Source organism: Phoenix dactylifera, chromosome 12 (genome assembly GCF_051530095.1).
Source record: "Phoenix dactylifera cultivar Ajwa chromosome 12, Ajwa_hap1_PhDact_Kaust_v1.1, whole genome shotgun sequence".
Taxonomy (NCBI): domain Eukaryota; kingdom Viridiplantae; phylum Streptophyta; class Magnoliopsida; order Arecales; family Arecaceae; genus Phoenix; species Phoenix dactylifera.
The window spans coordinates 20060690-20086133 of record NC_143201.1 but is presented as its reverse complement, the minus strand read 5'-3'; the positions used below and the strand labels follow the sequence as shown (position 1 = coordinate 20086133).

Here is a 25444-nt window from a genome sequence, read left to right as displayed (position 1 = left end):
TTTATTTATCTAATGTCAAAAATAATATTATTTAAATAAAATATCTGAGCACGGGTCAAAAATTTCTATAGATGACCCTGATAGACCAAAGGAATCTTAACTGTCAATTGAAAAATAGAGGTCGTTGGCCAAGAATCTGCAGAAAAGGACGTAGATGGCCTCTTCGGAGCCGCAGGCTTCTGCTGCCGTTCTTCGTCCCCTTTTCCAGGGACCGGAAGAGAGAGAGAGGGGGACCGGGGAGGAAGGGTCGCAAATCCGGAGAGGACAATTTGGCCAAGCCAAAACCCAAGTACCACACAGCTGCAGTGCTGCACCCCAAGTACCACGCGCACCTCCTCGCGTTTAAACCGGCTATAACCGGTTACCGTTAGAAGATCGTGAGCATTGATTTTCAAATAGACCGACGGTAACTACAATTTACCCAATTCCCATGACTTGCCGCTACTGAGAACTGACAGGTTTCTGCACACGAAGAACTTATTGAAAAGCAATGTTTCATTCCTAATTTAGCTATCAGCTCCTCTGTTTACCATAAAAAAAGCAATGTGTCATAAACTTCAATGGATCTTATTGAATACAGAAGCTGCAAGAATATTGTAGAACATCACATAAATTTTGTGAACGTTTACCGAAACTATCACTGATTGTCATCTGTGTTTTTTCATGTTATAGTAGTTACAATGAAGTTCCTGAGTATAGCAACATTTCCTGAATTCTACTAAAATTTTCTTTGCTAATCAAAATCCAGCTCCGCAACAAATAACACTTTCTGATGTTGATACATCATCCTCATTGTGCTTGCTAAATTCCCAACCAGAAGAGCGGTTTCTCAAAGTGAGTGCAGGACTCCTTCAAGAATTTTCTGCTTTCTGGTCAGATGATAATTTGTCAAGCATCTCCTCGGATGGCTGGCTAATCAGAAAGTATCATCAATTGACAAACTGCGAAGATATATACCTGACCAGATATTAAGGTTGGGGCTGGAAATCAAACAACCTTTGCCTCCTATATGCTGCGGGCTTGAGGATTTTCCATATTCAAAGATCAATCTGGCAGCGTATAGCAGGCCTTAGGTACTATGGATATCTAGCTGAATCAACAAGTAGACCAAGAAAAACAAAAATCAACAAGTCTGGCTTCTCTGTTCCCCAGCTGGCACTAATGGGGCCACTCTGGGATCATGCTCTGTAATCAAAAATGCTCACACTATCCATCATACAACCTTACAAAACTCTGCTGAACCAGCAACTTTCCCTGAATTCTCTCAGCATTTTTTGTCACGCTCATCATCTGATGCAGGTGGCACACCAAACACCCAGTCAAGCACGTTCAAGTATTTGGAGCGGAACACCTCTCTTTCACATGCATAGCAATGCATGATGATGGCTGTTGCTAAACTAAATACAACTACATCGGCTCGCTTTAGCTTTGATGCTGGAGGGCACAGTCCTGCATCTGCCAGGCATGTGAAAAAGCTCTCGATGGCTCGGGCTAGGCAATATAATGATATTTCAATCCTCCTGCTCTTCTTCTCAATTAGCAATGCCAGGCCACTGGGAAACTGTCAGAACAGTTGCTTCGTAACTGATACAGAATCTGGTTTGATGCATGATATAAACAATATACAACTTTGAGGCAGCTTCTTACCGTCCCCATTGCAACCATTGGAATATTGCATCTTTTAAGAGTTCTAAAAAGTAGGCAAGTCCAAGCCCTGCAAGCAAAATAAAAAAGTCATGTTTTCCTATATAGCTAGAATCAACAAAAAAAAACTATAGTACATCGTGGCAGCTAACCTGACTTCAGGTTATGCGTTATTAATGTGCCTCTAAACAATGATTCAAAATTTCTCTAGCTAATAGTGCACCACTAACCTTTGTTATAAAATTACCACTTATGTGATAGGCAAATAACTTGAAAGGGTACATCAGAAAGGTGGATTGAGGAGTAGTTTTCTGAACCAAATGTATGTTTCTTTCATGCTTTTTGTCTAAATGGCATATTTCATTGCATAAGGTTCACAAAATTATTATTTGTTGCAGGTCATGCCTTAGTCTAGCATGTAATGGGAGTTTATACTTGAATTGAAAATATAAACCTCATTTCACTTTTTAAATCAAAAATCTTTGGTCTAATCATGAATCTGACAACATCAGAATATAACTCAGGACCCGAGTGTAGTAAACATTACAGGCACCTGGGTATGTCCTGAACTTCTCTTCCAAAAAAAAAAAAACTCATTACCATGTTATGCTCCAGACAGTCGAGGATCCTGGATTGCCACATAATTCTCAAATAACGAAGTTTGTGTGAAAAACAAGAGAACATTGCCAAATGGAACACTGAGACCGGGGTTTGCAACTCTGTTGATCAATTAAGGGATGCACAATTGAGATATATGTAGAAGTTCTAATCAAGGCTTAGATGGAAGAAAGGGATTTATAAAGACATAATGGGTGTATTATTATAATATTCTTTCATCAACGTATTTTCTGTTTTTTAAAAAAAAAAATCCATGGTGGTGGAATGAAAAGTGGAAGTCCTAAACATAAGAAATTCTGCTCCTTGAGGAGGGACTAATTTAATCAGAATTGATGAACACTTCCAGAGTTGCAAGTTGCTGGACTGAACTAATTTTTCCTATCAGGCATTTACTATTACACATAAAAAGAAAATTGCCCTTACAACTTCATTTCCAAAGTCGCTACACTCCATTTTAGCTCAACCAATTCTTGGATCTTAAAGAATATAAAGACAATTGCCTATGGATCATATGGTAACATCATCTATTGTATTCAGTAGCTGAACCGGAAGTCTAACATAGTGTTAAATTTTAAAGACAAAGTTATCAGGTTCTCACAGTGATGCTGTCTCATTCTTTCTAAAAGCAGGTGTAAGCTACATATGACTCTATTTTTCATACTTGAAGTTCAAATGTCAAGAAAAGAATTTGTCACCTAAATATGAATTTGTCAAGTGAAACTACTTCTCAATCCATACAGCATTTAGACAATAAACTAGAGACAGTTTTCTACATGCCTTGCATAATTATCATTTCAATCATATAATTCTCGGCTAATTGGTTCTCATCATAAAACAGCTGCAAAAGGAATAACTATTACTGCAGTAGCAAATGCAAGTCAAGATGAATAACCGGCAGGAAATTTAGCAGAAGCAAAGACCAACCAGGCTGATGAACAGTATACGGAGAGAAACAAACTAGATCTTGCAATACCCAGAAGACTCTTTCCCATAATTGCGTACGGCCTGCAAAGTATAGGTCGGAGATATGAGTTTAACACAATTATTGAACAAAAGGGGAAAAGTTCATGAGAACAATAAAAAGTACCACTGAGTTTTCCATCAAAAGGGCAAAAGGAAGAGAACAAATATTAGATTATGACAAAAGCTATAGTGATGAAAAGCCATAAATAACAGGTATCTCCTTTTTTTGAGGATAGAGAGGAACTTATCTAGCAAGATATAACAATGAGAAAGCCTCAAGTATCCAAGATCAACTAGTTGTGTCAGTAGTTTTATCATGTAAAGGCATAAAAAGAATGAGCTGAAGATGGAATTGCCAAGAACAAGAAAGTTAAGAGACACACACAATTTAGATATAACATGGTTTTGTTGGCAAATATTGATGAAATCGGGGCTTATATGCATATCAGACCTGATTTCATCAATATCCATCAATAGGTTTCAAGTTCTGGCCATGTTCATCTTTTGCTGGCAGAGAAAGAATGTACCAGGCTGACCTAGCACAAGCTGGAATGGCACCTACTAAATCCATTTTTTAAATAAATTTAACTAAATAAAGGTTCTTTTTAAGTTTTATTATCACTGTCATTTATTATCACTATTTTTATTGTTTATTATTATTGTTATTCTTATTATTGTTATTATTATTATTATTTTGTTGTTGTTATTATTATCAGTATTATTATTGTTATTATTATTTTTATTTTTATTATTGTCTTCTTCTTCTTCAACTTGAAACTGTAAATGTGCTGGCACCAGCACGGACACTTGAATCCTTGATATGCAATAAGGCCAAGTAGTTGCCTTGGAGGAACTGAACTCAAAATTTCAAAGAACAAGAGCAAGGTTACAATTCCGATGACAGGTGAAAAGAAAGGTCCATAAGTATGCTCGCAGAATTAGTCTAGATCATCTATGTACAACTTGATTGCTTGAAAGTGAAAATTGTATGAACTATACATGTTTCAGATCTTCAATATTAAAGTATATAGTGTATAGAATGTAAAGCTATCTACTTGTTTTACACCAGGAAATCTAGTCCTACAAGTAACTACTGTTTCCTTCTCTTTTTTTTGTACCAAGAAGTCAAGAACCTGAGTAGTTTGATTCACCATTTGTTTACAAAAAATGGCACTTGAGTCAGTAGAAAACAGTTGCATGAGTTCGTGTGGAAAATTGGAAACGAATTGCCTGCTGGAGGACTGCTGAAGACTCTCTTTGGAAAGCCAATCAGCAGGATGATTGGCTTCCTAGTACACATGAGAGAGATGTACAAATAACAACATGATGGAGCAAAAGAATAATGTTTGGAGAAGATAAGTTTAGACGCTGAATCCAGTGGATGGCAGTCAATAAGCCTCCCTCAACCCAAAAATTTGGGTACATTGCAACTCATGACAGCAACTTTCATTCCTCATCAGGCTGCAAAATGTTCAGTGTACATTGCAAACCAAGTAAGTACTTTTGCAGGCTCTCAAATTGAATGGACATAAGAATACTTGTAGTATACTTACGGGTTTTTAAGGCCCTTACACAAAACGAGTCTGATGCTCATTTGAGTAAGAAATTATTAGGAATTGATGGCCTGTTAAGGACTTCCGTCAATATACAACTCCCGACATACTAGGAACATACAACTATAGCCCTGAATGCACCACAAACTATTTTCTTTTGTTTCATGGTTTCAGATATACAGGAAACCATGAACAGAATTGTTAGATATGTGTCAAGATGATTTCTTTTCCTCTTGCAGCAGGATCTTTGCATCACATAGGACGCATGGATACGTCAAATTACATGATGCCATTGTTTTGGATACACAGTAGATAACATTACTTGCCAGATACTTCTAGAATACCTGTCAGATACTTATCTAAAGCATCCTAAATTTAAAAAGGACTCTGGATAATACAAAAAAAAAATACTTGAGATAATTCCAAGTACCTCCAACAATAAGGAAGGCTTTCTTTTTCCTTTTTTTTTTTTTTTGATGGACATTATCTGTTTAATGATGCATGGTTAAGTTTGAAGTTTATGGTGTTAGCACATGCAACAGAACGGCTCTCTTTTCCTCTCTCCCGTTCTCCCTTTCCCTTGCCTCCTCTACCGTGTCGGTATGGGCCGGCACAGAACGGTACGGGGCGTACCAACCCGTGCCACCGGACAACTGGTCCAGGCCCCGGTTCCAGCATGGTATACCTTGCTCCTCATGACCTTTAAAGTCTCATCATTCTCCAATTTGTCTACGAATGACCATGGCATATGAGGATGATTTGGGTAGACTAACCTGTAAAACTATTCTCAAGGAGTGCATAACTATCAAAAAGAGTGTGGAATTAACGACCAATAGCGTTTAAATATTTACGTCAAGAAATTATATCTCAAATATAAAATCTTATTCTTTATTGAGAAAGTAAAAATAATGTAAAACAGTAGCTCTATACCTTTTCGAGAGGCCTTGACGATGAACTATAAGTGCAGGAACCAAGTATACCGGAAGATAAACAGGCAATGCCCTTTTATATGCTTGTAAAAGGAAAGAAAAGAAATGCCCAACACAAGATTGATTACCATGAATAATCTGCAACAGAAAATCATGTGTTCATTGATCAATGATATTAATTAGCAATATCATAACTGCAGAGATGGACAATTCTTTTCTAAAAATCATCGCCAAAAAAATACAAACATGAGTTAAATATTTAAGCATCGTACTCCAAACAATCAATTTGAGCTACATGCTAGAAATAAAGACTTTAAATTAAGGAATGTGCCGTAAATAACACCAAGGAAGCTATAACAACCCAGGACCACACCTAAAAATGCTAACCGGAAGGTATTATTTGGATTCCTTAATCCTGTATAAGTATCTATGATCTATCCAGTGAATAACCGATGTGGGACTAAACACACGCCCGCATGGATCCTCACATACTCCCTCTGTTTAAGCCCTAACGTTCTCGACAAAGCTAAGGATTCAAATCCATTCAAATCTAATCACAAGCACCACGATCGACCTATGGTTAGCCCAATGGATCTGTGTTGCAGTGTCCCCTAGTCCACATAGATTATGGGCCCAGTCCGCTCTGATACCAATTGCAACAACGCAGAATTTCATCCAAAAAGGCTAGCCGAAAGATATTATTTAGGTTCCTAGGTGATCCTGTATAAGTACCCGAGACCTACCTAGTGAATATCCGATGTGAGACTAAACACACGCTCGCACGAGTCCTCATAGAAGCTATGAAAAATGGAGACCATTCGAATGGTCGACAAAAATGTAAAACGTGCTAATATATTTATCTATTACTATATTTGTTTAATCCATATTCAGCTAAATTCAGATATAAATAATAGAAGTGAATTGGATTTAGATATGAACAGACATGAGAGTGACTACGATCCGAGAAAATTATACAAGAGAACCATTAACCAAAAGAAGTCCATGAGATGACCTTTCAAAAAAAGACAAACAAGGAAGAGAGTACCCACATTGACATCTCTCTCTCTCTCTTCACTTCAATTGCTTCAAGGCATGATCCACAATCAAAAGCTCCGAAGATGTAAAAAGAGAAATCATCTCTCTCCCCCCTCCCCCCAATGCACACAAATCTAGCAAGAACTCCTTTTTGTCTTACAAAAGATAAACCACCAATATACAACCAAGAGATACAGAAATAAATGACATTTAAAATCCACATGTAAAATATTTTCTATCAAGGTCCGCAATCTCAATACCGGGTACAATATTGGTATCTTATCAATTTAGTACGGTACAGTACACCTCTGTACCAAAATAGCTCTCTAACTATTTTTCTCAATTTTTATCTCGGTACGTCGGACTGATACGCATTGGTACGGGGTGGTACGCCTCGTTACGGGCGGTATGGAGCTTGTACCGACTTGAAGGTGTGTTCCGTATCAGTTTTCTTCCAGCATGGTACGGTACACCCCATACCGGATGGTACGGTACTATACGACAGACCTTGCTTCCTATAGTAAGCCTTTTTAAAAGAAAATGAAATTTAAAGGGTGGAATACATACTGAACATGGTACTTTCATATGAGGGTCTAGTTTTATGTCAACACCCAAGGTCTTATAATACTTCTCAATCGCCTCTAAGTTGGTGAAAGGAATGTTACATGCAATATCCTTCACTCCCTGCAGAATAACAGCATTCTTTCCACCATGCTTATTAAGAAATGACTTGTATGATGATGGCAAACTGCCTTGCTTCAAAATGTAAGCAGACCTGCAAAATGTATTAGAGAACCAATATTATATGCATGTTATCTTATTCTTAAGTCCTAGAAAAACTAGTAAAAATACCATGAACTAATGCCAGTAAAGATCAGAAGTTAAACAAACTTTTCTCTTCAACATGGGAAAATTCATTGCTGCATATTCCAACTGCAGATCAACATACAGAAATCACAAAATTACAAATCTTATTATTTCATTTTGCATTTTATTGTAATGTGGAACTCTAACAAGCTGACAATTATCAGTTTACTTGCTTATTGTCAACATGGTAATGTTCTTCGGAGATGGCAATAGATGAATAATATAATATTGTAGTAATCTGTTGCAAAAGATGGCATAATTGTTCACCACTTAAAAACACAATAAGTAAAACAGGTATCTCTAGAATTACAATTTTATAGCCAAAGCCACGAACAAAAAGAAGAGGGCTGAACGGACTCTCAGATAACCCACCCACTCCCTTGGATAAAGAACAGTGCTCGCATGTAGAGGTAACTATCAGACAATTATTTTTCACCGAGTAGACCAAGAAAAGGAGAACCAGAGATTTAAGGACCCTATGGGCTGTAATTTTTACAAAATTGACTTCGGCATTCACACTTGGCTGGTTCACAGGAAAAACCACATTCATATTTGCCATGCCTGTTGATCTAGCCTGCAAAATCAATGGCTAGCTAGTGCAACCTTGGCAAGACAACAATGAACAGATAAAGGCAATTCAGTGCATATAGATTCATTTCAGTGCTACATTTGTGTCATAAAGCATGTTGATTCAATGTCGTCATGATTTTGGAGCAACCTGCACAGTTCTCATCACAATCAAAATATTGGTTTGTATTGGTATGTGCACTCACCGATACGATCTGTATGAAACATTGGCCCTTCTTATCTATGTTTCAACAAAATGAAATATCCTGAGATATTGGCCAATGCATTAGCCATGCATAGGCCAAGATTTCTAATCTTTTTCTCAGTAGTTTGAATGGGATTATATTTAGTAAATAGTATGATCAATGCTTAAAAGGTTCTTGAGATCTAGATTTAACCATATCAGCCAACAGTTCAATATCTCAGTCATGATACATTAGCCAAGATCTCGATATATCTCAGTTCTTTAAAATTCTTCCAGGCTTCCATCTTGGCCGAAATAAGCTGATAGCCTTGTTCTTTGGTACTGGTCACCCGGTGAACTAGCCAAAACATCAGCCCTTGAAAAACTTGGGAGCATGAAATTGAAGTGCGAAAAAAGGGTAAAAGAAAGAGACAAATTCCTTAAAAATGTGCCTAAACTTCCTTGTACCGTTAGAATTAAGAAAAAGCAAGTCTATAAATAAAAAATGCACATGCAGAAGCATAACAATTAAATTTCAAAACAGTTTATGGACTAAATGATTATAGACTTGCTTGTTGCCTAAAAAGAAAACATCTTAACAAGGTTCTATTACTTTTCTACAAATTTTCAGTTTTCTATAATTTTAATTATTTTTTATGTTTTCCTTTTTTTATATTTTTAAGTCAATGTTTTTGCTCCCTAGTCCCTACACATGCAATTACAGTTGATGACATACCTACAAGCATATTAGGGCGATACTTGCATAGCATAATAAACCAATCATGACCGATACATGTACCCCCTTATGTATCACCACACTTGTAAGATATCCACTTGATTGCCCACTGAGAATACTCCATACTCAACATCAAATTTTACTTATAAACAATGTTTTCTTTTTATAAACACTGGGGAAAAAATATAGTGACATCAATTTCTTTCCTGACTCAGACTCATTTCTCCTGGTCACTACAACTCTTTATTTGCTTATCCAAAACAACCTACCCAATAAATGGCATTAGAATTTCATTGAATATAAAAAGTGGTGAGTGAAATAAGTTTGGCAAGTGCGGATGAAAAAAGGGGTGGTGCGCCTTTCACTGATAGGATTGACAGGAGGGAGTTTCGCGACTTTGTGCAGCTAAATGGCTTGGTGGACTTAGGTTTTTCGGGACCGCGGTTCACCTGGTGCAACAATCAACCTGGCGGTGCTAGGGTCTGGGAGCGGCTAGATAGGGCTTTTGCTTCCTCGGACTGGATCCTTCGCTTCCCAACCTGCCGAGTTAGCCACTTACCCCGGATTGCATCAGATCACTGCCCCTTGCTGATTTCGACCTCATCGGTATCGGGTCACCATAGTCCTTTTCGCTTCGAGAAGATTTGGCTTTCGTACCCCCAGTCCTGGGACATAGTTCGTGATGCGTGGCGTGTTCCGGTGCGGGGGGATGCGATGCGGCGAGTCTCACGCAAACTCGAGCTGACCAAACGGCGGCTTCGCCGTTGGAATCGCGAGGTAGTGGGCGATATCTTCCGGAGATTGGAGGGGGTGGAGGAGGAGATTACGGCACTACAGAGGAGTGAAGACCTACGGGGTGCTCTCCCGGAGAACGACATGACTCATCTCCGGGGGCTTCTTGCGACGCACCACTCACTGCTACGGCAGCATGAGACTTTCTGGCGACAGAAGTCTCGAGTCCAATGGGTTAATGAGGGTGACCGCAACACCAGGTTTTTTCATCGGACGACTGTTATTCGGCGTCAGCGGAGTATGATCCACTCACTGCGTGATGGGTCTGGCCGCCGAGTGGAGGGTGAGCCTGCCGTTGGACAGGTTCTACTTGACTTTTTCCGCGCCAGATGGACTGAGGATGTAGGCCCTGGTGCTGATGACCACTTTCCACGGGTTGATGTAGGTATTGCACATGATGAGAATACGACCCTGGTTCGGCCGGTGTCGGCGGAGGAGGTGCAGGAGGCAGTCTGGGCGCTGGCAGCGGACAAAGCTCCAGGCCCGGATGGTTTTCCTCCTTTCTTCTTTCGTAGATATTGGGGTATCATTCGGGGAGCTGTGATCGAGGCTGTTCAGTGTTTCTTCACTCAGGCAGCCATGCCCGAGGATTGGAAAGCCACCTTCATTACGCTCATTCCGAAGCGCCGAGAGGCAGTAGAGCCGGGTCACTTTAGGCCCATCAGTTTGTGCACAACCTTGTACAAGGTTGTGGCGAGGATTATGGTGGGCAGGATAAAGCCCCTACTGCCGGGCATCATTAGCCAAGAGCAGGGGGCTTTCATTGCGGGAAGGAACATTTCCCACAATGTTTTGTTGGCTCAGGAGATGATGTGGGATCTCCAGCGAGCATCGAAGCGGGGTAGTTTGATGGCAGTCAAACTAGATATGGAGAGGGCTTATGACAGGATCAGATGGAGCTTTCTCCGGAGGGCATTGGAGGCTTATGGCTTCCATAGGCGATGGATTGGATGGGTCTTAGGGTGTGTCCAGGGGCCAAAGTTCTCAATCTTGGTCAACGGCACACCTTCGGTGTTTTTTGAGTCTACTATGGGGCTGCGGCAGGGATGTCCCTTATCCCCTTACTTATTTATCATTTGCTCTGATATACTGTCCCGTGCCCTCCAAAGGGCGTGTGCAAGCCGGGAGCTGGAGACCTACGTTCCAGCACCGGGGGCGGGACCTGTCTCTCACCTACTTTTTGCTGACGATTGTCTTCTCTTGTCCAGGGCGCGGGTTTCCGAGGCACGTGTACTTCGCAGAGTGTTGGCAGATTACTGTGCGGCATCCGGTCAGAGAATAAATTTCACGAAGTCAGCCATCCAGTTCAGCCCTAGCACAGAGAGCAGAGTCAGACAGGAGATCAGGAGTATTTTGCAGATGCCCGAGCAGGAGGGGACTCTGGTTTACCTGGGAGTTCCCATCACAGGCCGGAGGCTACGAGTGGCGGAGTGCTCGGGGTTGGTGCAGCGGGTCGAGAGTAGGCTGGAGGGATGGAGGGCATCATCTCTATCCATGATGGGGAGGCTGACACTTGTCAGATCAGTGCTCGGGTCCATGCCGGTATATCTCATGGCCAACACTGTGGTCCCTAAGACGACTCTGTCGAAGATTGAACGTCTTCTTCGGAGCTTCCTCTGGGGGTCCCATGGTGGGGGTCATGGGGTACATTTGGTGGCCTGGGAGCGGGTATGCCGGCCCACCAGTGAGGGTGGTTTAGGAGTTCAGTCCCTCCTGGAGCGGCGGGAGACACTCATTGCACGGCATGCAGCTCGTTTTTTGTTGGAGCCACATGGGCTTTGGAGTCGGGTGATGGCAGCTAGATATGGCCGGGGGAGCCCTGAGGTGGCACGGCGTGGTCGCCGCATTTCTTTCATGTGGCGTGAGATTGGGAGGTACCTGCCGACCGTGTTAGCTCATACCAGGTGGCTGATGGGCGACGGCCGGACCATTGTGGTGACTGATGACCCGTGGGTAGATACCATTCCCTTGAGATATTGGCCGACGACGGTGGATTTCGAGGCAGCAGTGGGGCTCCGGGTGTGCGACCTCTTAGTACCAGGGAGGGCAGAGTGGGACGTGGACAGACTCCATCAGTTGTTCGGAGCACACCTAGCAGAGAGGATCCTTTCTCTCCCAGTACCAGGATGCGAGGGCCCAGATGTCAGGGTTTGGAGCACTTCATGCAGGGCTAGTGTTGGGCTGGGTGATCTGGCCCGGGTGATTCAGTGCGAGCATGAGAGTGGATGGGATGGTGCCTGGATTTGGAGGTCTAGGCTCCATCCGAGAGCAGCACTTTTTCTATGGAAGGTGATGTGGGACCGCCTTCCGACGAGAGCTGTGCTGTAATAACCCCAAAAAAAAAATTTTTTATATAAAAGGGATAGAATAGTCCTTTAAAATTGATATAAGGGGTAAAATGGGAAGGAATCAAAAGATAATGGCATAGTTGTAGATGCATTGAAGTGGTAAGGGTAAAATTGGAAGGAATCAAAAGTTAATGGCATAACGGTAGATATGTTGAAGTGTTAGGGGCAAAATGGGAATTTAATAATATTAAACAAAGGGTGAATAGTGTTTTGATGTGATTTAATTAGGGGGTTTGCTGTGGCTTTTGGATGGAAACCGAGAGGGAGTCTCAGACGGACAGAGGAAAGAAAGAAAGAAAAAGAGAAGAAGAAGAAGAAGAAAGAAGAAGAGGAAGGGGATTCAAGGAGGAAAGGGATCCCGGTTGCACTTCCAGCTGAAGGAAAAAACGTAGATCTCCTTCCCCTCTACGCAAGGACCTCGATTTCTAAAAAAGAAAAAGGTAAATATCCATCCCTATCTAGTCTTTTGATGACATTAGGCTATACAAAGGGTGGATATAGTCTAGAGGGGTCGGATAAGGGTTGTAGAGGTGGTTAAAAGAAGAAGAATCGGATTTTGACAAATTTTTCCGGCACTACGGAAAAACTGTGTCGAAGTCCCAACTTCGGCAAATTATTTAGGGGGTCAAACGGCCTCCAATGATGATGCATGTTATCTCTTGGGAATCCTCTGTGAGTGTAGAATGTTAGGTAAAAATTTCATCAAATTTGGAGTCCTGAAAGTGGATCAAAACCGGGATGAAGTAACCCACTGTCAGTTCGGGTTACTGTTCATCCGGGTGGAAAATAGGGGATTTCATGCCATAATAGGGTATTAAGCCCAGATTAAGCTAAGGGAGACCTTGTACTCGTGCAAGGGAGTCCCTAATACACATAAATGATGAGTTAATTAATAGAAAAAGAAAAAGAGAAAGAAAAGAAAAGATTTAGGGAACGGGGGAGTTGAATCAATTAAAGTTCCCTATATTATAATTGGCACGTAGATTATGGCCCTTGATACAAGACTAAATGTATTGTAAATGCATGTCACAGTTGGGCAAGAAGCTAGGAAACAAGAGGAAGAAGTTTCCCACTGCCTGCTGTAGATTTTTGGAGGCGTATCAGGGCTGTGCCGGATTGACAGGTGAGTGGGAGTCATGTACTTTGCACTATGAGCATCCTTAATTCATTTTCATGAATGTCGCCAAGTGTGAATTGATTCCACTTGAGCATATTGATTAATATTGTAGTAGATTCCTCTATAATCTTGATTCTCCATGCTTGATTATTCTGTACATGCATTTGAGGGAACATTGAGAGGAATTACGAGGGGTTGATGAGTAATCAAATTGATTCCGAATTGTGAAATGATTTCTTTTGTAAATTGATTTCATTTCCTCTATTTCAAAGATTTGTAGAGCCCATTTCAGTGGTATATTGAGTTGCATTGTACATCCTTGACCCCTCACTCCCAACCCTGATGTTAGTTTATGATTGGGTCGGAGTCGAGTGAGCGGTAGTCTTGATCATACTCCTTTTTAGTAGAGTATTGGGAGGGTGCATTATGGCATTTATGCATGGCTTGGCAGTATCTGCAGGACACCTATAGTCGATGGGGGTTGAACATCGGCCTTTGTGCACATAGTAGCCTTCTGGGTGGGCGGAGCCCAGTCCCTTCCTAGGGGGGACACGGCCCTAGGCGTAGGATCGGCCGGTCCTACGACTTATATTCTGCTTGCCGCCGGGCATAGTAAGACCCCGCGAGGTGCAGTACGGCTTTCCGCGGATGTAGAATTCCCGCGAGGTGCCGTTTAGTATGTAGATGTGAGATGGATTTCTGTTCTGGATACTGGCCAGCATTTATATGATCAGTGTGGTGTCTTATCCTGCATATGCATGTGACAGTAGGGAGTTGTTGCTGGTTCGCCTGGGGCGTAAAACCCACCTCCCGATAGCTGTCTAGCATTTATGTTATCGGTATGGTGTCTTATCCTGCATATGCATGTGACAGTAGGGAGTTGTTGCTGGTTCGCCTGGGGCGTAAAACCCACCTTCCGACAGCTGTCTAGCATTTACATTATCGATATGGTGTCTTATCCTGCATATGCATGTGACGGTAGGGAGTTGTTGCTGGTTCGCCTGGGGCGTAAAACCCACCTCCCGACAGCTGTCTAGTGATGATTTCAGCATATTGACACCTGATTTGTATGTTCCAGCATTATGATCTGTTGAGCATATTCATGAGTAGCATATATGTTTACTTGATTATTCCATATATGCTTCAGATGAGTTGATATTGATTGTGGTGATATTGATGATTTACTCTATATTCTCTATGTTGAGTTCATGTTCATGTTGTTATTGATCTTGAGATTTCATCTCGAGCCATGATTATATTCTGTCTCATGTGCATAGTACTCTCTACTCCACTCACTGAGTATTTATATACTCACTCTCCAGTTTGGTGTTTTTGATTGCAGGGCAGGTATTGTATAGAGAAGAGCAGGATTAGTGGTTGCCTGCTAGCTGTGCCGCTCCATAGTATAGTATAGTATAATGTAGATAGAGGTTTATACCCTTTTGGTGTATTATAAACCTTCTATTGTATATAGTGTATAGTTACAGTCATAGATCCTGTTGTGGATATGGGTTTGACCATGGATGGATTGGGAAGCAGGTATATATATGTGTGCAGATCAGTTGTGTGCCTGTGATAATGTATTGCTATATATTGTCCAGGTTTATATGTGACAGATTATGTGATTGCTGCTCTGACAGGTAGTGTGTTGTATGTATTGAGATAATCCTGACAGGTCACTATAGGAAAAGTGATCATTTTGTGCATGCATCATGCCAAATTTTTCAAGATTTATTGATGATTGATAGGTAGTAGGGTTCTACGCGGTGGCTGGTGGCCTTATGCCTACCCGCACCCTAGGACCGTCGCGGCGGCCCGCCGGGAACGGGGCGGGGGTCGTGACATGTGCTGAGCCGACGCGGTTTGGGGATCCCTGCGGAGTGTGGGGCCTGCGGTGCGGATGAGTCAGTTGACCATGCACTATTTGCATGCTTTTGGGCGAGGCAGACATGGCAGTGGTCGGGGATCCCAGAGGAGGTCTGGCGGGAGAGGAGATTGTTTCTACAGATGATTCGTCAGTGGCTGGCTAGCCCCCGGACATGTCTGGAGGCTATCCGAGCGATTTGCACCGCCCACCAGATTTGGTTGGCACGGAACGCTCGCACCTTTGGCGAGCGTAGGATGTCGCCGAGGTTTGTTGCGGAGTCCGCTCGAGTATTGGCGATGGAGTCCAGACCTACCAGCCATTCAGATACGACCTTGATAGCTCGGGACACCTGGGGTTCTTTCTCTGCTCCGGCAGTTCTTCGGACGGTGTTCTTCACCTGGGAGCCCCCACCCCCGAGTTTCCTCAAGGTCAATTTTGATGGTTCAGTACTAGACAGTGGTACACGAGGCGGTGCCGGCTTTGTCATACGTGACCCTCATTCTAGGGTACTGGCAGCGGGCGGTTGCCGGCTATTTGACATATCAGTGCCAGCGGCGGAGTTGCGAGCTGCCTGGGCCGGCCTTTGCCATGCGCGGCGGGTATTGCGGGCTAGCTCGATCATCTTGGAGGGCGACTCATCCACTGTCATTGGGTGGATTCGGCGGGAGAGCATTGACCATCCTTTGATCCGGGATATTAGGTTGATGGTGAGGGATGTTGTGGCCTTTGAGGCTAAGCATGTATACAGGGAGGCCAACGGGGCGGCTGACTGGGTAGCTACATATGTAGCACACCATTCGGGTTACGCCCTGTGGTCAGGAGAGCGGGAGCTGCCATCAGCGCTACGCGAGATTTTGTATTTTGATGTTCTTGGGTGTATTCGGACACGCGTTGTTTGAAGAACCCGTTTTAAGCAAAAAAAAAAAAAAAAAAAAAAAAAAATAAGTTTGGCAAGTGACTTATGCAAGCACTAGTTTGGAGGAGCCTATTTGAACTTTTAATTTTGTTTAAACCTATGTTTGTTTCTGAACTGATTCTCTACCCTTGGAAAACAATGTTGAGCACAAGGAAAATTCTTATAGAATTTTCAACATATTTTGTAAAATGGATCTAAGTAAAACTGACAATTTGAACCTTTCTTGGTTTTATTGTAATGTTATTATCCTATATGCAACTTCTGAGATTCAAACTACCCATGTTACAATCATGAAATAGAAGTAGATGTCAGGTCTAGTTCAGCACCAACTTCAATCACCTTGACCAGAATTCAAGTTTTAACAATCATAAGCAATTCCTGAAAGGGGGAACAGAGACACCTGAAAGTTTGATATACAAATAAACTCATATCGGAACTTGTCATTCCAAAGGCCAAACCATCCGTAAAACAAATGCCGCTAGAGATTTTAACTGGAAGAACCAGGGAATTGAGCTTATGAACTTTCACAAAGCAAGAGTAAAACAAACCAGTAATTTGAGATCAACAATACTGGCAGTGATCCTATTCTATACATTTAACATAATCATTCACTCAAACAAACAGTGCAGTGTTTTACAAGAATAGAAACATCAAAAAAAGTGTTAAGAAGATTAAATCAGCATCAGAACTAAGAAAGGTCAGAGAGTCACCAAGTGTATAATATGCAATAAATAATTTATGGTTTCAAGTGCAGTGGTGGCGATCTCAAGGCTGCATATAAAGGTTGCTTCAAGTAGGTGCACAATCATAACATATCATCAATCTATCAAATCAGTTGGTCATGTTACATAAAGTATTCGAATAAAAAGATTCTGCTTTCAACCAAGTTTGTTGCTCGCATTACATTCAGCGCATTATCAAAATTCTTTTATTGCTTCTGCTCATTACCTTCATTTAACATGAATTGCAGTTGCTTTTAAATTATTCTTTTATGGTGTACCTAAATTCATATATATCTCATTCGTGATAAGATTGGTTTTCATTTTAATTAGGTATCTTTCAGTATGGAACAAAGAGATCTGCAACTCAAACCCAGGCACCATGCAACATGTACAGTAATATTCTATTTTGCAACAAAATGAACTAAATATAAAATATTTCATAGTGAGGTAAGATGTCGAATGAAAATGAGATGTCCAGAAGGAAGCATACAATATTTGTGAAGAGGAGAGACACATAAGGAATATATCACCATGCGACCAAGTCAAAGGTTTACAAACATTTCCAAATCTTTTGCTCTTTACCCCACAGCGAGATGCTAGCACAGAGGCACGCATAAGAATGTATATAGCCAGGCTCGTGTGCTGGGTATTTGGTCCTGTCAGGAGCATTGACGGACCAGCAAATAATCCTGCTACCAGTGCCCTCCAGCCTGCAGTCCTGAAGCAAAATAGGACATAACATAATGTTGTTATTCTGGAATTGAATTTTCACAAAGTAAATATTACTTGCACAAAATGGAACTTGTTAAAAAAACAGTGTTACCTGGACACTTGACACGGGTGCCAAGTGTCTTCAAGTGTCGGACACAACAGCCTCCAAAAATCTCGACAAGCATCTTTTGATGCTTATTCAAAAAAGGAAATTAGAATAATAGATTGTATTCAACGAATAAAATTAATAGAATAGTCATGAGTTTACAAGTTGTTTAATTTATTTGATAGGTTCATTTAAGATGTTTTGGTATACTTAGATTGATGCCAACTTAGGTATTTTTATATTTAAAACATAATGATATTGTGCTTCAAGTGTTCATATAATCTGGATAAGTTTATATTAAACATGTAAGGGTGCTTCACTAAAAGTGTCCAACACTTAAATGTTAAAACTAAGAGTCCACTGCATGACACTCAAAAAAAGTACTGAATATCAGACACCTTTTGCTGACATCAGCAGGGCACTTCAAAGTGGAGTGTCCAGCCATGTCATGTCATATCCAGCAGTGTCAAGGTATTCAAAAGTGTTGACACTTCCAGACAACTTGAAAATCCAGGCAACATATTAAAAATATATATAATGTTCTTGATAGTTAATTTGAATGACATTTCTGTAGATTGAGAAAAACAGGAAGTCTCTTGGCCTAGAATTCTAATATACTACTATAGCCCTCCTACAACATGGGGAACATTACTAGGTTTCAAATAATGATATTTGTGGGTTCCATACACAAATAGTTTTTCAGGTTAAAGCTAGCCAAAATTCTTGGTCATATTTTAGAGCATCTATGTAGTAATATACCAATTTTAATTTATAATTTCAAGCATAGCAGCAAAACATATATTCTTGATAAAAACATTTCATATCATCCATGACATGGACAAATGAATCAATCTAAAATCAAAGGGAAAGGAGAATTTATGAAAAAATTGAAGGATATAGAGAAAAATTCCAAAGATGTTACTATGTATTGGTGACCCACCATTCACATAGTCCAGGTTATTTCAAAAGATGTTCAACTTTTTTTGCATAATTTATTACTATCAGTAGGAACAGGGAGTTTGTAACTATCAAGCATTATCCCAAAAATTTGGAGCACTGTGCTTATCATTCATATTGAGTCATCCTTAATATTTCTCACAATTTACAACCACTTATTCAAAGCCTTTGCCATATCTTTATTCAGGGGCGGCCCTATGCATTTGGAAGCCTAAGGCGAACTCACTAAGGAGGCCTTTTTTTATTAAAAAAATGATAACAAAATTTTAATTAGTATAAAATACTTTAAAAATTCATGTAAAAATAATTCGTTTAGCTTTTTGAGATGCAAAATTACTAATCAAACTTTTACATTCAAGATTCATTAAATACTATTTCAATTGATAATATAGCTAATTCATTTAATCTTTCTTGTGACATAGTTGACCGTATATAAGATTTTATCATCTTTAATTTTGAAAAACTTCTTTCAGCAAAAGCAACTATTACAGGTATTGTTAACAATATCCTGTAAGCAATGCATGCATTTGGATAAAAATTTATTTTTTTATAAAACTTAAAGTATCAATAGGGGTATTAGTTTTTGTTTATAAAACTTCTTTTAAAACTTTTAACTCTGAAAATAGATCAAGACTATCGATATCATAATATTCACCATGCTTTAAAAAGTTTTTAAGATTAAGACAACACTTTTTCAAATCATCTTCATTCAAAGATTTTAACTTTCTAAAATTAAACAAAAAATCAAAAACATCTTCATATATGGTGAATTGTTTGAACCTATTTTGAATTCAAAAAATAGCTTGATCTACTATATATAAAAAGTAATCAATTCTAAAAGATTCTTCAGCTGATCTTGCTGCCTCATCATCACTATTTTCATCAAATTGTTTTCTTCTACGGATCACACGATTTTCACGAAATATAGATTTTCTTTCCATTTCATTTGCAATTTCTTTAGATGAAATCAAAGCAGACATAAATCCATTTTTCTTATAACTTTTCAAGTAAGAAGGACCTCAAAGAATGTCATAAATTAGGGTCCACAAAGCTCATGATTAAATTTTCGTCCAGAAAAGAAAACCCTACCCATCTCATCTTGGTGCAGCTTTGGCCCTATGCAGGTCATGTCCATGGACCCGTTCCCGACCCTTATAAATCCTATTTTTAAGTCATCATACGTTAACCTGCTGATACTTTGTCTCACAAAGTCCACTTAATTTCCGGCCGGGACCAACAGTGTTATTGCTGCAAACGTAGTGGTTCCCTTAACTAGCCCCAGTTAAGATTAGTTGGCCCAAAAAAAATCAAACAAAGAATATATGAACTTTGACACAAAACCATACCAACATATTTAAAACTAGATACTAAATGGCACATAATCTGGTCATTGTACCACCAACCAATGTGGTAAATATGCTTTCAAAAGAAGGACCATTCACATTCCTATAAGTCAAAGAAAGTTATAAATCATGATTAAATCTCCATCCAAAAAGAGCTCCCTGCCCAGCTCATCTTGTTGTAGATTGGGCTATATGGATCAAATCATTTTATTAAATAAGTAACCCAACTCGAAATACAACAAGTTGAAACAAGTTAAGTAGCTTAAAGGGGTTAAACAATATTGCCGCTTCTAAAAGCAGCAGTCGTCAGATGTGATAGGTTCGAGGACGAGCAGCACCGGGCAAGTTCAAGTTGTGGAATTTTTTTCTGTGGTCCCAGACTCCAAATTCAATCATTTGGGTGTCCTACTTAGAAAAAAAAAACTGTTGGTTTGTGCTGTGATGGACTCAGGAGTCTAGGTACAAGTTTCCATGCAGGACTTAAATCTTTGACAGCTTTGGGTGGTTTATTCTGAAGAAAAAGGAGGACGAACAACTGCTCCAGCTGGCTTCTTGGTAGACAGCAAGGCTGGTTTTAATCGTTGACTTGACTGGGCTGGAATGGCATTCTTTAGGGGCGCCGAGGCCTTAGGCCTCTTTAGGTAGGTTGGGGCTTTACGCGACCGCCTCGGTCACCTAAGGATTGGGTTGGCCCTATCTTTATTAAGTCCTACCCTTTTAAAACATATCAAAGCCCTCTCCTCATTGGACCTACCACCAATCACTGTTGCACATGCCCATACTATTTCAGTTTCTCCTGCTCGATTTCTTAATCGGTGCAACTGCTATGTGTGCACTAGTGTACCCATTTCCAGTTCTGACACAATCGCTGCTCAATGAGGATAGCAAAAGAGAAAAGAAGGTTACATTAGTCCCTAAATTGTCACATATCGACCAAATAATGCTCACTTCTAACATGGTCTTACTTTGATTCACTTTATTATTAGCAAAAATGGTGTAAGAAGAATTCAAGCAATCCAAATTAAGCTATGTATGCCAAAAATGGGTTAAATAATGGTTTAGAAAACCGACCATTTCGCAGAGTGTACCATCTATACTATGGAACACTGATAGATATTGCCTGCTATATTACCCTGTACCGGCAAACCATGAGTACATATTGGGGCTACCATGATAAATACTATGCTAGTATGTGACTAGTATACCGCCTTACCATGGTACTTCAAACCTTAGATCAATTCTATGCTAATCACAAGTTGTCATGATACGGTATGTTATCATGCCATATCGTGCCTATGTGCCGATCCACATGCCTGGGAACATAACAAGAACAAAAATGAGGCCAGTTTGTATATCGATTACCACCTTTTAAAGAAGCTTCCTTCAGTTATAGTTGTACTCCATAGCGAAACTCGTCATGATGAATATGTCTAGGCTGTTGATTTTGTTGTTGGCTTGTTGGTATTGTTGTTGTGTAATTAAAGATACTAGTTGGAAACATGAATTAGATTCTTCTGTCAACACAGAAAATCCTTTCTACATAACGACAAAGCAAATGGCAGGATATCAGTTAACTCTTTATATACCAAAGAGAAATTAGGGACCATCTGTTACATTGAAGAAAATGATCTAGAACCGCTAGACATTTGCATCATACCAAGGCATACACTTACAAATCCACTCTGATCCAGCTCGGGTGGATGATCAAGCCCGTGGTTTGAAAGCAGGGCATCATGAGTGCCATAGATCTAGAGGTTGGGTTTTGGTTTCCATGACTTAAGAAAGCATTAGATTTATACTGGTTCTATAACTACAGTTTTAAAGTTTTATGTTACTTAAGCAGAGTATTTGCTTAAGGGTCTAGCTAATGGATTGTCCTGATTAGATCTCATGGTGTCTTTCTTATACTTATTTGACTCATAACTCATTCCAATCAGCTAGTACCTACACCACAAGAAGATCAACCATCTCTACCATGCTCCATGTCAATGTATAGGGCATCCTTCTTCTAGATATAAATGTGGTGGGAAACGAATAGGAAAGAAAGAAAGAAAAGAGGAGGAGAAGGAGGAGGAAAGCATCGAGCCTGTTGTATCGAATAAGGTAGGTGAATTCCGAGACTTCCCTGCATATTAGTTTGTGGCTGATGATAGGAGAGTCATTAGAGCCCATAAGATTTGATTTTAGTATGTTAGAATTTAAACATGGAGGACGTTTTTCTCCTTTCTTCACCCTTTTTCTCGGCCGTCTCCTCCTATTTAATCACTTAGGTTGGATCCCGAGAACACCTAATTGTGTCCAGAACAAAGCAAAATCCATTGTGCAGAAAATTTAAGCAACTATCGTCATAGATTCACCAAATCAAGCCTGACATATTCTCAGATCTAGAGTTTTCCATGAGAGGTCCGATTAAGGGGACAGCACATCACATTTGTTTAGTAAATAGACCCCTCTTGATTCTGTCTCTCTAGATAAATGTTTTAGCAAGAGAGGAGAGAGAGAGAAAAAAGGAAAAAGCACATCAACCAAGAGTGGAACCGTATTTCCTAAAAAATACACAAACTCATCATGGTAAAAGATATGAAAAATGTTTAATTGGTCAATGGGATTATAGCAATCTTCTAAGTGACTCTTTCTTTCTTGATCAGTTGCATTAGTCATGCATGCTCAGCACTAGTTATATGTAATGTAACCATTACCATTAACTTACAAGATTATAACTAGAGAAGAGTCAGCAACCACAGACTAAAATGTAGCATTACATAGTTAACTTCATCATTGGGTAATTATCTCAAGGTACACCACAAATTCTATCACAATTATCAAATCGATAATTGTTATCATCAAATAACAATGCCATTCTCGATCAAACAAACATAGATTAACAAATTCCTTTTACGGAAATAAGTACAACCAGGCACAGAATTGGATGGGTGTAAAACAGATACAATTAGAAAATACGAATCAAGTTTAGAAGTCACCTTTTATTGCCCCCAATAGCAGCAATGCATTCATCAACCGAGACAAAAGTTCCGGCAAACGAGCCCAGAAACAGTCCATATCTTAACGTCTCCTTCACCGCCTCCACCACCGCGTCCTCATTCGTAATCGCTCCCGCCTTTCTAAACAATAATTAAAAGAGACCCATTCAATCAGCACGAGAGAAGAAGCCGCAATACATTAGAGAACAGAAACCCTAATCCACCGCACCTGGCGGAAGATCCCACGGATCTGCGGCTCCGCAGCCGGACAAGGATGGAGAAGAGGGCGAGGCCCCCCTTGAGGCCGGCTCCAATGGCGAAACCCTTGCCGGCGGCCTCGACGCATCGTAGGAATCTCCTCCACTCTTCATCTTTTCCCTGATTAAGAACTCCACGAATAGGACGCGGGGTGGCCGGAGGCTCCGAGCTGGCGTTATCCGGCAAGCGGCCGCCGCGCGGGTCGTTGCCTCCGTCGTCGGGGAACGGAGACATTTGGAGGGCGGGGGGGAACTAAACACGGGAACGAGAAGGAGAGCTATCAGACGAATTAGAGAAAGAGAGAGAGAGAGAGAGAGAGAGAGAGAGAGAGGTGGGAAGGAACGGAGAACCGACGAGGACGGGAAACTTTTTGAATATTTGTCTTGGGGTTGCCGTATTAGCCGAGCAAACCTTTGAACGGTTCTGCCCACAAGAAACATTTCAGTGGGGCCAACAGAAAAGATGCGGGACACGCCGACACGGTGCAAATTTCGCTACGAAACCGGAGAACGGCTGTATCCCTTTCATGCATGCATGGGAAATTCATCGAAAATTGTAGAAAGAAATTAAATAATTAGAGATTAAACAGCTACAAAATTAAATATTTTTAGAAAAAAATTAAATAATTAGATATTTATCCCAGTGCAAGGGAGATGTATCATCTGATGCACGAGTGGTGACCAACCTTCAAAGATACAAGACATATATAGAGATGCACGCGTGGAAAAGTATGCAAGAAAATTAGATTTTTAGCTCTAATATTCTCCACCCTTGGTGCTACACACCAGCAATGTCCATCTTGCGACCTTCAACTTGGCTTCTTCACTCCAGTTCAGCTCGTGCTTATGCTTTCAACACCTTCATCTCATTATCTTAATATTTTTTTTTTCTCGAGAAATATCGTCTTTGTATCGAATTTTATACCAGTGTCATACTAGTACAATATCAGTATGGTATGGTATGAAATTTTTTTGACGTACCGACATTCGGTATATTACTTATATCGAGTATCGGTATCGAACCGATATGGTATGACGCGCTTTGTAGTGTCCAGGCCGCCATACCTTGCTCCCTAGAATAGTTAATAGTATACGGAGAGAGTAGTTGTTTGTGCCCTGAACCATGTGAAATAGATGGTGTGAGAATAAAGCTCGGATTTATTCTCCACCGTCTTCTTCCTCCCGAAAGTTACGGGAATCCGTTCGGAGTTTGATGGAGAATAAATGCCATCAAAGACGTGTTCTCAAGTCTCGACGCAGTCGGAATAGATGGAGAACGTGATCCTCAGACCCATTGGATCACTGATTCCAATCATATGAACAAGCTCACAGTGGGACCCAGCATTGGCAAAGCCAAAATTCTAATTCAAGTGAGCGATTGTCGCCCAACGAATTCATTAAATGGCACAACCAACTCTGCAGAATTTTCTACACACATCGCTTTAATAGGGCTATTTTCGATTCTAATTTCCTTTTGGTGGTTATTATCAATCATACTTGGTTATCGATTACAGAACATAGATGGCGACATTTATCTTAGAAAATGCTTCACTGATTGCTAGTGTTAACTACCTGCTATAAATTTCAAGTATAAAAAACAGCTATAAATTGCAGCATGAGGAAAATAGACGGAAACATTTATATTAGAAGATGCTTCGAGCATTAGTCTTAACCCTCCCTGCCTGCCTGCAGCTTCCCTGCTAATCTTTAGCTGCGCTTCCTTCTTGGGCCCTATTAATTATGCTATATTAGTAATCAAATGGCAGTACCACCATACAACTGAAAAAGGTTGTCGTTGGGGTCTCTGACTTCAAGAACATCACCGTAGCTCCAAAGATGATTCTCGATACATGCAGTGGCAACATGGAAGCTAAGTCAGTCTATTAATTCTTTGCATTTAAATCTTCAGGGATGGAGTTGCATTAGAATCTTCAGGTACGGATGGAGAAAAAGCAAGTGTCCAACGTAGCGAAAAGAGGCACGAAGCCACTTACCTTGAAGCCTGACCAAGAATTAATTGCGAGATCAAATCGGTATCTATCAATAATGCAAAAGCCACTTTGGGAAGACAACCGGGAATGGTCACCAGAAAGCTGGATGCATGGGAGCGATGGCATAAGAACCAGTTATCGCAGGTAAGTTTTGCAGGAGAAAACAGGGTTCAACCCTGATACTGTATCCATGGGGGTCAGGAGAATTAGATAGTATATACAGAAAAGGTTCCCAAGCCT

At 40.6% G+C, this 25444-nt stretch overlaps 1 protein-coding gene across 3 annotated transcripts; it reads right to left on the bottom strand.

The window, feature by feature from the left end:
* Positions 1-546: 546 nt before the first annotated feature.
* LOC103701762 (uncharacterized) lies at positions 547-23729 on the bottom strand. 3 transcript variants are annotated; one of them, XM_008783931.6, is made up of 8 exons: positions 23186-23729; positions 22957-23097; positions 17349-17576; positions 7310-7517; positions 5709-5845; positions 3155-3267; positions 1648-1714; positions 547-1561 (listed from the first exon to the last, which is right to left on the bottom strand). In XM_008783931.6, exons 1-8 carry the CDS (start codon positions 23446-23448, stop codon positions 1537-1539), a joined length of 1182 nt encoding a protein of 393 aa, XP_008782153.2. In that variant the 5' UTR covers positions 23449-23729; the 3' UTR covers positions 547-1536. The 3 variants fall into 3 exon arrangements, with proteins under 3 accessions (XP_008782153.2, XP_008782152.3, XP_026658287.3); XM_008783930.5 differs by having other exon boundaries at positions 3187-3267; positions 23186-23595; XM_026802486.3 differs by having other exon boundaries at positions 3187-3267; positions 17349-17568; positions 23186-23593.
* Between the last annotated feature and the right edge of the window lie 1715 nt (positions 23730-25444).

What these genes read in the sequence shown, in the direction of transcription:
- LOC103701762 (XM_008783930.5), bottom strand. Translation starts at nt 23,448, where the DNA reads ATGTCTCCGTTCCCCGACGACGGAGGCAACGACCCGCGCGGCGGCCGC. An exon ending in GCTATTGGGGGCAATAAAAG is followed by an intron (nt 17,577 to 22,956) that starts GTGACTTCTAAA and finishes ATTTTGCTTCAG; the next exon opens with GACTGCAGGCTGGAGGGCAC. An exon ending in CGTCAAGGCCTCTCGAAAAG is followed by an intron (nt 3,268 to 5,708) that starts GTATAGAGCTAC and finishes TATACTTTGCAG; the next exon opens with GCCGTACGCAATTATGGGAA.